This window comes from Gopherus evgoodei, chromosome 4, assembly GCF_007399415.2.
Source record: "Gopherus evgoodei ecotype Sinaloan lineage chromosome 4, rGopEvg1_v1.p, whole genome shotgun sequence".
Lineage (NCBI taxonomy): Eukaryota > Metazoa > Chordata > Testudines > Testudinidae > Gopherus > Gopherus evgoodei.
In genome coordinates, this window is record NC_044325.1 from 97,326,881 (window position 1) to 97,342,783 (window position 15,903).

General features: G+C 43.4%; 1 protein-coding gene across 4 annotated transcripts in view; it reads left to right on the forward strand.

Moving 5' to 3' along the window:
* The window catches only part of KIAA1549L (KIAA1549 like), a 233,171-nt gene that overhangs the window by 156,905 nt on the left and 60,363 nt on the right, over positions 1 to 15,903 (forward strand). For all 4 annotated transcript variants that reach the window (XM_030560295.1, XM_030560296.1, XM_030560297.1 and 1 more), the window contains 2 exons: positions 1,706 to 1,896; positions 13,935 to 14,062. In XM_030560295.1, coding sequence (XP_030416155.1) covers positions 1,706 to 1,896; positions 13,935 to 14,062 — 319 coding nt within the window. The remainder of the gene's footprint in view (positions 1 to 1,705; positions 1,897 to 13,934; positions 14,063 to 15,903) is intronic.

A 15,903-nucleotide genomic window follows, 5' to 3' on the forward strand; every position in this document is an offset into this window, starting at 1 on the left:
CTTGCAGTGCAGAGTAAATCATTATAATGGATCTGAGTCTTGCCAATTTATTTTGGGGTGCTAAAGCCATCTGCTCATGGGAGCTTTTACAAAGCAGAGTTCCAAGATCAAATGTTGTTGTTTAGTACAGTATATCAGCTAATGAGAATGGTTTCTCCAGCTCTTCCTCTAACACAGTTTTGTCATTGGGGGAGAGGGATAAGTAAAACCTCAAAATAATTAGATATAGCATTGTTGGAATCGGATCATGGTTACCCCACTCTTGAGTTATGTCAAAATATTTGTTTGCTGATTCTTGCCTTTCTTTAAAAACTGAAGTGTACTTTATAACATATTGATCCATTTTTAAGGGGGGATGGTAATGTCTGGTAACCAGTCTGGTAACAGCTTTTCTGTTTTATTACCCCTTTTACAGAATAATAAGATAGTCTCTGCTAACAATTAACATATATAATGAATGTTTTAAACCATTAATTTTACTCAGTTTATTAGAGTCTAGGATGGCTTATGGTATTTCTCCCTAGCTGTCCTTCATATGACTTTCTTGCCTTTTTTTTCATTCCCTCCCCCTTGAAGTTGATCTAATGGCATTGTTTTTGGTACTTTCCCTTCAGAGTGTTGGGAAGATATAAAGCTCCCAATGGGGGAGATAGCATTGTCCTTTGTGAGAAATGTTTGTTAATGGGGCCAGCATTTCTGATATGGTGTAAGCTTTGCTGCTATAATGTGCTGAGACTTTGTTGGTCCAGATCAATGCTAGTCCATTTAGTATCTCCTTAGTGCACTTCTCCTGGAGCTGCTTATCAGATGAATATCACCGTCAATGCGTCTTAAAAAAATCAGCATTAGTGTTAAGTAGGAGACTGAAAATGTGACAAACCACCTTCAACAGAATGAAAGTGATCTTTTCTTAGATTCTTAGAGATGGCGAAATTTTCAGAGTCAGATACCTACAAAATATGTCTCTGGTTTATTGCCATAAGGGACAGAAGTGGAACAAATGTTTATACAAAGCAGAAGATACTGTGGATAACTTACTATTTTGGTCCAACTGTAAAGTTCAAATCTGGATGAATATTTTTCCCAAATAACTCAAACGTTCAGTAACATCAAAAGAGCCTGAAGGAGCCTTTTCAAGCACCAGGCTTATAATTTTGACGTCTTATTTACTGGAATGTTACTGGGCATGTTTTAGGGGTACAGTGAGGGTAAAATTGAATTGTTCAGGGAACAAAAAAAGCACTATCATCTCATCATTCAATGTGCTTTCATATATGTTTATAGAATTCTGTCAACCACATGTATCCAAGAAAAAATGACATCTTTATTTTGCTAATGGATATGAAACTTCTGTTATATTTGTTCCTCTTTTCCTCTTTCTTTTTTACATTCATTTCTAACTTCTCAATTATCTTACTAAAAACAAGTACAATTTAATATCCATTAATGGTTTAAAACACATTGAATAAAAGTCTGATTAGCATCCTGCATCACTGCCAATTATCTAAATTACGGTTATGGTTGCAATTTTTAATTGTAGCACATATAATTAAGTGTACGTGCTACAATTAAAAGTTGCAACCATAACCGTAATATAGATAATTGGCAGTGATGCATCATGCTAATAGGTAATAGCAAAAGATATTGTATTAATATATAATGCATGTTGGAATCCCACGGTTTTTGTTTTTTTCCTTCTCTGCAGCCAGTACAAGGTTTTGACTATGCCAAGCAGCATTTAGGTCAGCAGGGAGCTGAAGATGAGGTTTTACCTGTGACTCAGGAGACTGTAGTGCTACCACTTCCAGTTAGAGATGGTCCTGCCTCCCAGGAGAGAGAAATTGCTCAGGATGGGAGCACCATTAAAACTGCCAAGTCCAATGAAACAAGAAAAAGGTATGCACTGAACAAACTTCAGCTGAAGGCTGGAACGGGTTGGATGCTGCTGGCTGTTGATGAAACAAAAGTGGGGTTGACACCCATGCAGTGCCCACAGCGTCTGGTTCCTCTGCAAAAGTACCTGGCGTATGATAATGTTTTGCATCATATGTGTGAAATTGCTAAAGAAAGTAGGATAATATGAAATGAAGTTTTAGCAGACATTTTCATATGTGTAACTAGTTAAAGAGATGAGTGGAAAATGGACAACCTATTAGCTAGTGATGGGTCTGAATCAAAACCTTGGATCTGAAGTTTGAAAAGGCTCAATCTAAACCTGGATGTGAATTTTACAAATGGACAATAGGACAGATACTCAGCTGATATAAATTGGCATAACTACATTGGCAATTTATACCACTCAGGATCTGCTCCCATATCTTTATTAAAGGCTGAACAGAACCCCAAACAATGCTTAAATAATATTATATGTCAGAGTCTAGAGCACATGCAACAATAACACAATGAGTATCCAGTACTCCAATCCAATGGTTTGGGGTGCTTGAAAAATGAGGTGAAATTAGATATTTCTCATATTCCTTCGCAGTGAATGAGTGGGGTCACTTAAATTCATGTTACAAGTGAAGAATATGAGAATTCTTTATGCTGAAATTTTCTACTGAAGGGAATAGAGCAGGCCTGCACAACTCGTAAAGCGGCGAGGGCCACATTACTCCAAAGAAAACAGCTGAGGGCTGAACCCCCCCGGCCCCGCGGAAACACCCCCCCCCAGCCCAGCGGAAACACTCCGCCCCAGCACCGCCCAGCCCTGCAGAAACAAAACCTCCTTTCCCAGTGCCGCCCCACCAGAACAGCTGTGGGCCAAAAAGGAAGGTTGGGGATGGTGAGGTGATACTTGATTTTAAATCAACCAGGGGATCCCAGCTGAAGAGGTGGCTGGGAGCCCTCAGGGTCAAATTAAAGGGCCCGGGGCTCCAGCGGCTGCAGGAACCTGCAGCTTTGTGGGGCTGGGGCAGGGATTTAAAGGGCCCAGAGCTCCTGCTGCTGAGGGGAGTCTGAGCCCTTTAAATCCCAGCCCCAGCCCATCCGCTGGAGCCACGGCCGGGATTCAAAGGGCTCTGGGCTGCCCGTGGCGGCGGGGAGCCCTGAGCCCTTTAAATCTCAGCCACTGCTGAGAATCTCTGTGGGCAGCCGAGAGCCTTTGAATCCCATCCGCAGCTGGCAGGGCCAGCTTTAGGAAGTGCAGGGCGCAATTCGAACATTTTCGGCAGGGCCCCGCAGGGATGACTGAAAGAAAAAAAATGTGAAGAAAAAGCCCTTCATTTCTTAGCAACCGGTTCCCTATAAAAAGTTCTGCCACAGTATGTATTTTTTGTACCAATAGGGTTACCATACGTCCGTATTTTCCTCCTGGATGGCGATTTAAGATCCAAAAAGCCTGACATGTCCGGGAAAGTACAGATGTATGTTAATCCTACCTAAAGTTCTTTTTTAAAAAGATGTGTCAGAACTAGAAATGAGCTCCGCCACTCCCTGAGGGTGTGCTAGGGTGCACATGTGGGTCACAGCTGCTCCCTGCTCACCTCATTGAAGCAGGTGTGCAGGGTTACTTCCCTGAGAACTACAGGGCACCAATGGACATGGGGCTGGCTGGAAGTGGGGGGGGAGGTGGCTGGAGGTAGGGTCTGGCTGCAGACTGGGCAAGGGGTGTGGGGCAGGCTGGAGACGGTGTGTGGGATGGGCTGGCTGGCTTCAGGCAGGGCCACGGGGAGGTGCGGCATGGGTTGGCAGGGCTGGAGAAAAAGGAGTGCAGGACTGGCTGGCTTCAGGCAGGGGGGTGCAGCAGGGGTTGGCTGGAGACAGGGAAGGGGGTGCAGGGCTGGCTGGAGACAGGGGTTGGTGCAGGGCTGAAGGCAAGGCAGGGGGTGAGGGGCTGGCTGGAGACGGGCTGACTGTGGGCAGCGGGTACAGGGCTGGCTGCAGACAGGAACTGGTGCAGGCAGGGCATGAAGTGCGGCAGGGGTTGGCTGGGGGCAACTGGTGCAAGTACAAGGGGTACAGCCCATCCTGTATGGTGAGTGCCCCCTTCTCCTGCCTCCCCCACCAGGGTAGCAGTAGCAGCCCTTGATTCAGGAGCTATTTAAAGGGCCTGGGGCTCCCCTGCTTCCACTGCCCCAGCCCTGTAAATAGCTTCAGGAGCCCTGGGGAAGTGGTGGGGCTCCGGGGGCTATTTAAAGGACCAGGGCAGCAAAGGCATCTGGAGACCCTCCCCCCCACTACCCCAGGGCTCTGGGGACTATTTAAAGAGCCCGCAGCTCCCCTGCTTCTACCGCTCCAGCCCTGTAAATAGCTGAGGGAGCCCTGGGGAAGCAGTGTGGCTTCAGCAACTATTTAAGGACTGGGGCAGCAGAGGCAGTTGGAGCCCTGGCCCTTTAAATAGCCCGCAGAGCCCCCCATTACCCCAGGGCTCTGGGAGTATTTAAAGGGCCCAGGGCTCCCCTTCTTCTACCGCCCCAGCCCTTTAAATAGCCATGGGAACCCTGGGAAAGTGGTGGGGCTCCAGTGGCTATTTAAAGGGCCGGGGCGGTAGAAGCGACAGGAACCTCAGACTTTTTAAATAGCCGCCAGAGCCCCACAGCCCTACCCCAGGGCTCCAGCAGTGGTGCTCTGGTGGCAATTTAAAGGGTCTGGGAGCCACAGGACTTTTAAATTTCCCCCTGGGGAAGCTGGGCCACCCCGCTACAGCGCTCTGGCTTTTGCTGGTACACCGTACTGGGGCTTGGGCATATGGCCCTCTTAGGGGCGGGCTGATTCAGGGGAATTGGTTGAATTGGCCTAAAGTCGGCCCTAGTAGCTGAGATTTAAAGGGCTCTGGGCTCTCTGCAACTGTGGGCAGCCCAGAGCCCTTTGAATCCCGGCTGCGGCTGAGATTTAAAGAGCTCTGAGCTCCCCGCCGCTGCGGGCAGCGCAGAGCCTTTTGAATCCTGGCTGCGGCTGAGATTTAAATGGCTCTGGGCTCCCTGCTGCTGCGGGCAGCGCAGAGCCCTATGAATCCCTGCCACGGCTGAGATTTAAATGGCTCTGGGCTCCCCGTGGCTGTGGGCAGCACAGAGCCTTTTGAATCCCAGCCGCGGCTGAGATTTAAAGAGCTCTGAGCTCCCCGCCGCTGTGGGCAGCGCAGAGCCTTTTGAATCCTGGCCGCGGCTGAGATTTAAATGGCTCTGGGCTCCCCACCGCTGCGGGCAGCTCAGAGCCTTTTGAATCCTGCCACGGGCTGCACAGTGAGCCTCTGCGGGCCGCATGCGGCCCGCGGGCAGCATGTTGTTCAGGCCTGGAATAGAGTAAACATAGATCTGTTATTTTAGCAGTGACAATAAAGGCTAAAGTTAATATCAATTTCACTGGAGTTATAAAATCTTTGCTTTTTAGTTTTTGCTTAAAGGGAGGTTATTTGGTTTGTGCAGAGCAGCTTTGTAGGAAAGTAAATCTCAGTTTATTCATCTTATTTTATACTTACCAATGCACTCTACCAGATTTGCTTAGTCAGAAACACTGAGAAAACTTAGCATGACTTAGAAAACGTAGAAGTTTCTGTCTTTAACATACAGAGAAAAAGGTATGTTAACATGTTCGCTTTGGTACTTGTCTCCTCTATAATAGATTATCTGGGAGGAGGCTACTCAGAGATAGTATACACAGGAAACAGAAAAAACTAGTTAAAAAAGCCCTTCTTGGTTCCTAGGATTAGTTTGCTCTTCTCACCTAAAATCCTCTCGGATTTTAGAGTCAGTGATATATGAGGTAGGCTATGTACAGATCATTGTGTTTGTTGCAGAGCACAGGAGTTAGGTTATCCAATTCATATGAACTCAGTGGTACTTGTCCTTTTTAAAGTTTTCAATTCTCTGACACAATGCCACACAGGAGATTATCACTGTAACAGCTGTAGGTGCTGCTGCTATGCTCCTAAAAGATAAGTCTCATCAGGAGCTGTTCTGTAAAGATGTTTTTCAAGCCTCTTTGATTCCTGACTCTCACCCTTGTGTAAACACACACACAGAGTTTAACTCTCCCCATTAATACCAAAAAAATCCATTAATTGTTTTGAGTATATGCAAAATCCACTTGAAGCAGAGCTCTGTCTCAGCTCAAAGCTTGTCTCTATCAGCAGCAGATGTTGGCCCAACAGAAGGTATTCCCTCACTCACCCTGTTTCTCCAAAATCCTTTTGTAATAAATCTCTGCATTCCTAAACCAATTCAGTAAGTTTTTACTGATTCAGGAATTCACTGGAAAACCCACTGTCAGGTGGGTTGAATATACAGTACAGTACTGCTGTAATGCCTTTCTGGGCAAATGTAGCTCATCTTACACAGGTAGGCCTATTGACTCCAGTGGTGTAACTTGTAGAAGTACAGTGAGCAGAATTTGGCTCTTTGTGATCTCTGATAGGTGACAGAGGAACTTTGTTTAGTGGCTTTTGAAAATGAAGAATATTACATGACCATCTGAGATGCTTGCAATTTCATTCCAGGCCAATTCACAACCTGGAAAGGTCATGTATCAGATTTTCATGAAGTGGCATGTTATCTGATCAGAACAAGACACTTTGTTGTTATAATTGAACTTTGAAAGAAACTTTGAAATTTCAACTTAATAAACATGAGGTTTTTTTTTAAAAGGGGGAGTCTTAGTAGCTGTGTGGTGGCAGAAGTGATCCTGCAAGGACAGCTGACCTTTATTTGTTGTCTGGATCCTACCCCCTTCCCACTGGCAGCATGATTCCGTCAAACCTTGGCTGGCCTATACACTTCCCTTCTGTATGTTTCCTTCCTGTCTTCCACCATGAGTCCCCTTTAAAACCTCCTGCTTAGGCTATGTCTTACACCAGCAGTTTGTCGGTAAAACTTTTGTTGCTTAGGGATGTGAAAAAACCACCCCTCTGACCGACAAAAGTTTCACTGGCAAAAGTGCCAGTGTGGACAGCACTATGTCAGTGGGAGACACTCTCCTGCCAACATAGCTACCGCCGCTCATTGGAAGTGGTTTAATTATGCCGGTGGGAGAGCTCTCTCCGGCTCGAATGGAGTGGCTACACAGGAGACCTTACAGCAGCACAGCTGTGTCACTGTGAGATCCATAGTATAGACATGCTATGTACTTCTTGGGGAATTCTCTCTAAATCCACCAGCTCCCTGTTGAGGGAAGTTGAAAAGAACAGTTTTTCCTTAGGATGCAGTTACTCTTTTATTCTCTGCAGGTAAGGCCTCTGTGGGTGCCGATAGTCCTGAACAATTAGCTGTTGCCAGTGCTGTATCACTACACTTTGAAATCGTGGTCCAGCCTGGGGGCAGAGACCATAGAGAAGGCAACAAGCCCCCACCTTCAAAATGAAGTTTTCACCTTGGTAAAGATACAGAGAGTTTATAACTGCACAATTTATTAATTCTGTGTGAGGGCAGATACCCAAATTGTCAGAGTGCCTCCGAGTAATTCTGCCTTCTTGAGCTCTCTGTAGAGAGAATGCTTTCTGAGCATGCCCCTTCTCAACACTTCTGACCCCACCCATGCATAGGTGCCGGAACTAGGGGTGCTGAGGGTACGGCAGCACCCCCTGGCTTGAAGTGGTCTCCATCATATACAGGGTTAACAGTTTGGTTCAGGGGATCTCAGCACCTCCCTATGCAAATTGTTCCAGCACCCTTGCATCCATGTCCATGGTTGTGGCATTAGCAGCTTCAGTGCATTAAGCAATGCAAACAGTGACAAAGAAGGTGGCTATGTAAGTGATGTTTCACTGGGAGTGTCAGCAAACAGTGGCACTGGCTTGATAGTATGGTGTTCAGAGGGAGAAAAGGAGTCTGTGTATGTTTGTGAATTATGGCTGTCAAAAGCAAGGCTGAAGTGGGTTTCTTATTCCCGGTTCCTTATTCAAAGGCCAATATTATTTAGAAATGCATTAATATAAAATTAAACTTTATCAGATTAAAATTATTGAATGTGTTAACAAATTACTAATTACTTAGTTCTTTAATTAAATAGTCAAATAAGGAGCTGGGTTTTGACTGGTTGTACATGACAAAATGAGTAAACCCCAGTGACACATCCCTGTGACCGTCCTACTTTTCTGAAGGAGCTGAAATAGCGCAAAGCTTTGTTCTTGCCCAGTATTCTGCCACATCATCCCACCACTTCACTTCCATATTGTACATGGAGTCCAAATAAAGAGTTGGGATGTGATTTGCTGTGTGTGACAAAAAAGATATTGGGTCATCCCAAGTGACACATGCTGTGACTGATAATTTATGAAGAGATAAGAGGTGAACTTTTATTTCTGGTTTGACAAATATATTAGCCCACTCTTATTTTGTGGTTTTTTAAAGTAAACATACAATATGCAGGTAAAAATCAACAAAAAAACAGTATTCACCCCCATTGGATTATTTTATAGATAAATTAGTAATTTAAATGTTTATCACATTCAGTCATTAATGTGATGACATCTCTAAAACTAACCTTGCATTGATGTATTTTTAAATGTCGTGTGGTACTCAGTCTACGTATATTATATCTATTCTATAACGGTTCTTTTATCACGCTCATCACCACAGTATCTGAGCGCTCTCCAGTAGTGCATTAAACAGCATGACTACACATCTGTCATATGTCATTTGTTCTCTCATCCTCTCCCCAGGGATAGAAGCATATGCAGTGGAGTGTCTTGTTTTTGCAGGGTTTAAAATTTATATTTAAATAATAAAAACCACACGTTGATATGTGTGAGAAGGCAAGGTCAAAGAAAAGCGCCTTGGAGCAGAAGGTGGTGAGGTTTGTGATGGGGCAATTCATTCTACATTCAGGGACTGGCCCCAAGAAAGTTCTTTCTGCTGCACAGACAAGCTTTATCCTTTTTGTAGAGAATTCCATTGTGCCTGAGGAGCAGAGTTCTCAACTACACACAGTCTTTGTTCTGGAGCTTAGAAAATCTTTTAGATACCCTGGGCCCAGGCCACTGAGCGCCTTCCAGGTAGGGACTGAAACCTCAAACTCAATGCAAAATTCTATGGGAAGCCAGGGTAGGGAGTGGAAGACAGAAGTGATGTGTCAATGGAAGCCTGCCTGGCTGAGGAGATGTCCTGCGGTATTCTATATTAGTTGGAGTTTTCTAATTGCTGAAGGCTTCATGCCTAGGTATATCACATTATTATAGTCCAGACAAGGGGTGACTAATAAGTAAGACCATGTCATTTTCCGCTTGGAAGGGACAGAATCTTTTAGCCAACCAAAGATGGCAGAAAGCATTATTTGCATCTGTTGCTATGTGAGAGCTTAGTGTGAGCGAGGAATCTATAGAGCACTCTTAGGCTCTGACTCTTAATTGGCCAACTGCAGATCTGTACCTTCAACATAGGAGACTGCACAGTGGATGCAAGTGCTTTATCTTTATCAACCAAACTGCAGTGTCAAAGAGGGAAATCAAGTTTGCTTGATAAGACCTGTTTTCCATCAAATCATTTTGACAGGAATTTATCATATTCCTGTCTTTTAACTCATTAGTAACTGAATCCATCAGCTTTTCCATTATTTTGTCTGGGACTGATGTCAGGCTAACTGGACTTTAGATAGCTAGGTCATACCACTTCCACATTTTGAATATTGGCACAAGATCAGTTCTCTTCCAGTCTTCTGGAATTTCCTGGGATTCAAAAATTTATTAAAAATTAACCGTGGTGGGCCACAGCTCTCCTTTGTCGGTGACTGGGGTGTGGGCAGTTGTGCCTAGTGTTTGGAGTAGGCATCAATCGCTCAGACTCCAGGATCGGAAGCAGAGTCAGAGGCCAGACTTCAGAGCCAAGAGTCAGAGGAGAAGTCAGGAATTGGAACTGAGGGTCAAAACCAGGTTTCCAGGAGTGAGACAAGACAGGAGCAAGGCTGGGTCTGATTCAGGCAAAAGGTTGGGAACAAGCAGGTGCAGAAGCTATGGCAGCCATGGGCAAATGCTTTAAGCAGCCGCTGAACTGCTGCTGCTGGCTGTAAGAGTTGGTCTGTGCCAACCAATCAGGTGGTGCAGCCAATTAGGTTGACTACTACAGGCCAGCTGTGCTTGTTAGGTTGCCTGGAGACTACCTCTGCTGCAGGCCCTGGTGCCTGACATCCTTAGCCAACTCTGAGTACATGTAGGTGCATGTTATTAGGGCTAGCTGATGGGCTGGAAGGTAGTTTGGCAGCCTCATGTGATACAAATAGAGAGCATAAATATTTATTGAACAATTTCTGCATCAATATTAGCCATTTTACCATCTGCATCTAGTAACATGCCTATATCCTTGTGTCATTGCTAGGATTTCTTTAGTTCTCACTATTCTTTAAAAATTCCTTATTGTCCTTAGCACTGTCAGCCATGCTTTGTCTTTAGCTATGCAAAGCAATTTTCTACACTTTATAACTTGTAATTTATATTGATTGCTGACTATTCCCCTTGTTTCCCGTATATTAGCTTTTTATTTCTCATTGCTGCTTCCATTTCCCCACTGAACTAGGGTGGACTGTTACCCAACATTGATGTTTTTCTTGATTGTGGAATTGTGGCTTTTTGTTCATCTCATAAATTCTTTTCTTTAAGAACTCCGTATTGTCATTCACTTTTTTCTGTCTAAATCTTTTTCACCCAGTCAGTATCATTCATAATTTTCCTCACTTTCAAGAAATCAAGAAACCACTGAAGCACCAAGTATGTAGTTACTGGTTGGACCTGTCCTCTGTTTGCCCAGAGTTTATAATCAGGTCATAATTGCTTGTTCCTAGGCAACCACCAACATGCAGTCCAGTGATTAATTCATCTTTGTCATAATGAGGACCAAAATGGTTATGTTGGGTGCAGTGCCTTCAGTGTTAGAATATTATCATCTATAACTTGTAATAAGTGGAATGATGCATTTATTACTGGCTACAATAGACCTCCAGTTTATGTCTCCCAAATTGAACTCCCTTATAACAGCAATGTTCTGTCAACACATTGTAGTTCTTAAGAAATAACTCAACCTGTTAAAATAAATAAATAAATAATTGGAGATATACCTATCTCCTAGAAATGGAAGAGACCTCGAAAGATCATCAAGTCCAGCCCCCTGTCTTCACTAGCGGGGCCAAGTACTGATTTTGCCCCAGATCCCTAAGTGGCCCCCTCAAGGAATGAACTCACAACCCTGGGTTTGAAGGATTGAACTCACAACTGTGTTCTCTGGTTTGATTCAGTGGACTGTATACCCGACCCCACAAGACCTTGTTCTGTGCTTTGTTAGTTAGCACATTGATCCAGATGCATTCAAGGTCTTGTGGTTCTGAGTTATCAATAACTGGAAAACAGGTGTGTATACTGTATAGTGCCTCCTTCCCCTCCCCCACATTTTTACCCCCTCTATTCTTCCTAAACAGGTTATTACTAATTATGTGACTCATGCCACCAGGTTTCAGTAGGCCAGTTATGTACGTTATTTTCCTTCATCGATGAACATTTCTAGTTCTTCTTACTTGCTATCCAGACTTCTTGCATTGGTATATAAGCAGTTGACAAATTTATTCTTTGCCACATCAGTTCAATTTATTCATGGCATCTTGAGTTTGAGATTTATACCACACTTGCCTCCTTATCACCCTCCTCTTGAGTTGGTAGTTTAATGCCCTCGTAGCTGTTCCAGCTGGTCTCCAACCAAAAAGGTTAGCTCCTACTATGACATATAGGCCATCCCATTTGTACAGCTTATTCTTCCACTGAAATGTGGCCCAATGTTCAACAAAGCAAAACCTTTCACCTCACACACATCATGCAGCCAACAGTTCCACTCCAGTATCTTCTGCCTTCTGTCTTACCTGCTCATTGGACCAGTAGGATCTCTGAGAAGATTGGACTTCCCTTTTCTTCCTTCACAAATCATATCCTCACTCCAGGGAGATGGCACATCATCCTATTGTCTTTGTGTCCCTTGCTGAACTCTATTGGCTCTTCTTAATATGGAGCCACCAGTGCTGATTGTTTGCATTCTTAGAAGGTTTGAAAGAACCTCTCTTAATTGCTGCTTATTTCATACTGCAGGGATCCCACTCAGGTATGTCCTGTATAGCTTTCTGTTTCAGTCCTACAGAGACAAGCTGTTATGTAGTTGACTTGCTCAGTATCTGAAAATGTTTTGATTCTTCAATTTGAGTTGAATGCAACTTGCCTCTGTCCCCTCTTGGTTACAAATTGCCTGTCCACTTCTTTGGTTTCTACTCTCTCCAGTTCCCTTACTGATGATCTGTCCCCTTGTGGTATCTGTGAGAATAATTTCCGAATCTGGTAGTCCAAGAAATCTTTTGGTTCTCAGATGCTGCACAATGTTGCAGCTTGTGCTTCCAGTCAATGTATCTTCTCCTCCACCAGCTTGCATTTCATACACGAGAAATCTATTTGGCCTTCCTGCAGAAAGGAAAACATAGTACATCCAAGGCAGGTCACAGCAATTGTTCTTTCACTATTCATATCTGCCAGCTGGTGTAGTGTAGAGCCATACTTAAAACAGGAATCAGATTCCCTCTCTAAAGTCTCATTGAAACCGATCCAGTTTGCTGCTATTCCTGTTTGCCTGGCAGTTGACTAGTATCACTGCTAAGTCTCTTCTCTCAAAAACAGGGAGGGAATTACCACTTAGACTTCAAACACTGGTTTGGTTCAAAGCCACAAGAGTCCAACTGACAAGGCCTTCACTGAGAGACAAACAGACCTTTCTCAGCTGGTGAGCTCAGGAGTCCAAAGCTCAGCCACACAACACTCATACAGAACAACCAACCAACAGATGGTACAAATACAACACCTGCCACCAAGTCCTTCTATCTGCAAGCATAGACCCATAGCTTCACACTCCAAAACACCCGTTTGCCACTCCTGTTTCTCTGCTAAAGGTTGTCTTGGGTGGGTGGGGTCTATGGAGGGAGAAGGGCTGGTGACATGGGCCATGAATAAGTTTCAAGTCAGGAAGTTCCATGCTTCAGGTACATCACAGCTTAATGGTTGTTGGGACAGGTCACTTGGGATGATCTGAGACTCACTTTATCACATGTAGCCTGCCAAACCCCAGCTCCTTATTCAAACTCCATATTCAAAATGGAAGAGGGGAGAGAGGAGTGCCATTTGGCAGCACAACACGGAGGAACAAAAGCTTTCTTTAGAGGAGAGACTTATTTCAGATCATTCAGAACAAGCTGACAGTCGCAGGGCTGTATCACTTGGGGTGTCCCAAGATGCAGTTTGGTACAAACAGCCAATCAAAACCTAACTTCTTAATCAAGCCCTGTGTACTGTATGGAAGTGGAGATGTGACAGCAACCAGTCCAACCAGTTCATTATTTGGTCATTTCTTTAACAAAGAATTAAGTAATTCGTAATATGATTTAATAAGATAAAAAATTAATATGATGAATTTTTTAAACATTTAATCTTACACTGATTTATTTTTAAATAATTTTGCCCTTTGAATAAAGAAATGGAGAGCCATGACTAAAGAGCTGGTACCATGATTAAGAAACTGGGAATAAGGAACCAATTTCGGCATCATCTGACAAAACCTGTGAACCCAGATGCAGACTGAATTGGGGAAAAGTGCATCCAATGAATCTGTTTAGACATGTTGATGAAATAATTGTCATTGAAAACGATCTGCTTTATTTGAACTGTTTAATGGATGGCAACCAAATGATATCTTCTTTTACCTTTTGCATTATTTTCCTGTGTCTTTTTGGGCTCGTGCGGGAGAAATAATCAGTTCTGATTTCACTGAAATCCTCTTCAGGACTGAGCCTACATAAAAGTAATTTTTTAATATTGTAAGTGCATCTCTGCTTTCATTGTGTTTCTGTTGTGTAGCTTATTTCCTATGTCTTTTATGTCCAATATCAGACTTGAAAAGCCAATGATGCAAACTGTGCAAATGAAATAACCTTGAAATGAGGTTTATATAGATGAAACTTACAGTCTTCCTTGTTGCTATGGTTACTTACAGCAGGTCGCCTAGTCAGAATGGTTCTGTCATCAGCAACGAATCAGAAAAGCCCAGTTCAGGGAGAAGCTCTTCACAGAAAGTAATGGTACAGCAGAAAATGACAAAAGATGAGGGAAGAAAGAGAAATGGTGAGAAGTATTTCCTGATGAAAGACCTACTGTATGTCTGCAGTTATTTCCACAGAGACACCAACACAGAGACATGCCATGTTGAATTTCTCCTCCACCTTTGTCGTACACTTACTAGTCCTTCATGCATCTATTCTTGTTTATAGCTTCTCTTTTTCTTCTGTGCTGTAATACGCTATGCCTTCCCTAAATCTGACATGGAACCGTTTGATGTTTGCACAGTTCTATGGGCCTTCATAAGCCTTTACTGATTTTAGCGGCAAACCAACGAAATGAAATGTAGTGCTTTTTAGTAGGATAAACTGGGTTTGGTATTTCTCTGTGTATGCTCTAGGACACTCATTTCAATTGCTGCTGCCTCTCAGCTGGTCCAGATCTGATAAAGTACATTCATCAGATAACAGTTTTTTGTGAAAGGGTGTGAGGCTTCGATGCTCTCTGTTATCCTCCTCCTTTTTGCTGTCTCTTTGCTAATGGGCTCAGTGACAGCTCTTCCTGGTACTAAAAGAGTCTGATGCTGCACTAGACTTTGTTTACCAGTCCTTTGTGATGATGCTGATCTTGTGATTTAAAGTGTATAAGTAGTTGGATTTTAATAAGTGTTGGATTTAATTCCCTACTCTTTTTGCTTTTGTGCTTCTCCCTCTTCAGTTTTAGCCCTGTGTTCATAGCCTTGTGAAGCCAGACTCTGCGTGAGACATAACGATTGCTTCTAGAGGGGAGAATTAAAATACATGTGACCTGCTAAGGTTCTGTCACAGGCACAAGAAGATAATTCCTGCTTTGTTCATGATGTTGCAGGGAGGGAATGGGAAGCTGAAGCAAACAGAAAATCTTAATACAAATCTCTAACCCCTTCCTACTTCAGTAAATCAGTTGTGTAATCTCTTTGGTGCTTATGATACAAATGGCATATAGTTATAACATCTCCCTGTGGTGATCCTTACATGTGATATAAAATGCAGTGTGGCTTAAATATCACCTGTTTAACAAAAACATAATACCATATACAGAGATATATAGAACAGTAGACAAACTCTATGTTCTGTATGGCAAAACTGCACTGTATTTTTTATTCCTTCTTCAGTTTCTGTATATTTAGTAGCAGTGCATTCTACAGAGGCTATAGTGTTGGTACAATTGAAATGTTCCCTTTTAAAATGACTTTATTATGCATGTCATAAATCAATGTGTAGAACACATTCCTTTTCTTTGAGTTGCATGCTGATACTATTTGTATTATTTTCGGCTGATAAAGCTGTGATTTTACTAATAAGATCCCCAATCCAGCAATGACATCCTGTCAACTGCTCTTGGGGAAGTCTCTCTAGAGGTCACCCTTCAATTCATCAAGATTAGACCACTCTATAACCTCTTAACTTAAACTGAGTCTGTTAGCCCTTAAACTCCTTTTGTCTCCCTGTCAGTTTCTCAGAGGCAGCCTGGAATGGGACTGTTACCCCTCTGCTATCTAAGGCCTTTCTGCCTCCCTTCCCTCTCTGTTATCCCTCTTTTATAACTGGGCTTGTTTTCTTTATCAGTCACAGCTGTGGGTGCATGTCTTCAAGACTGGCAGTTCTGGCAGGCGCGTGGGTGTGTGGTCTGCTTGCAGAGAAGACACTCCTCTCCCTTCTGCCCATGCTCAGTATGGGATTTGTAAACCCAGTTACACACCCATTCTGAAGGACTGCTGCACCTGTATGTTGCTCCATTAAAGGCAATGAGGTCCTCTACTTGCATACTCCTGGGGCAATTCTGAGACCCAAAATTAAAAATTCTGTGCACAATATTTTAAAATTCTGCATACTGTATTTGTCAAAATAACACAATATAATCATGCC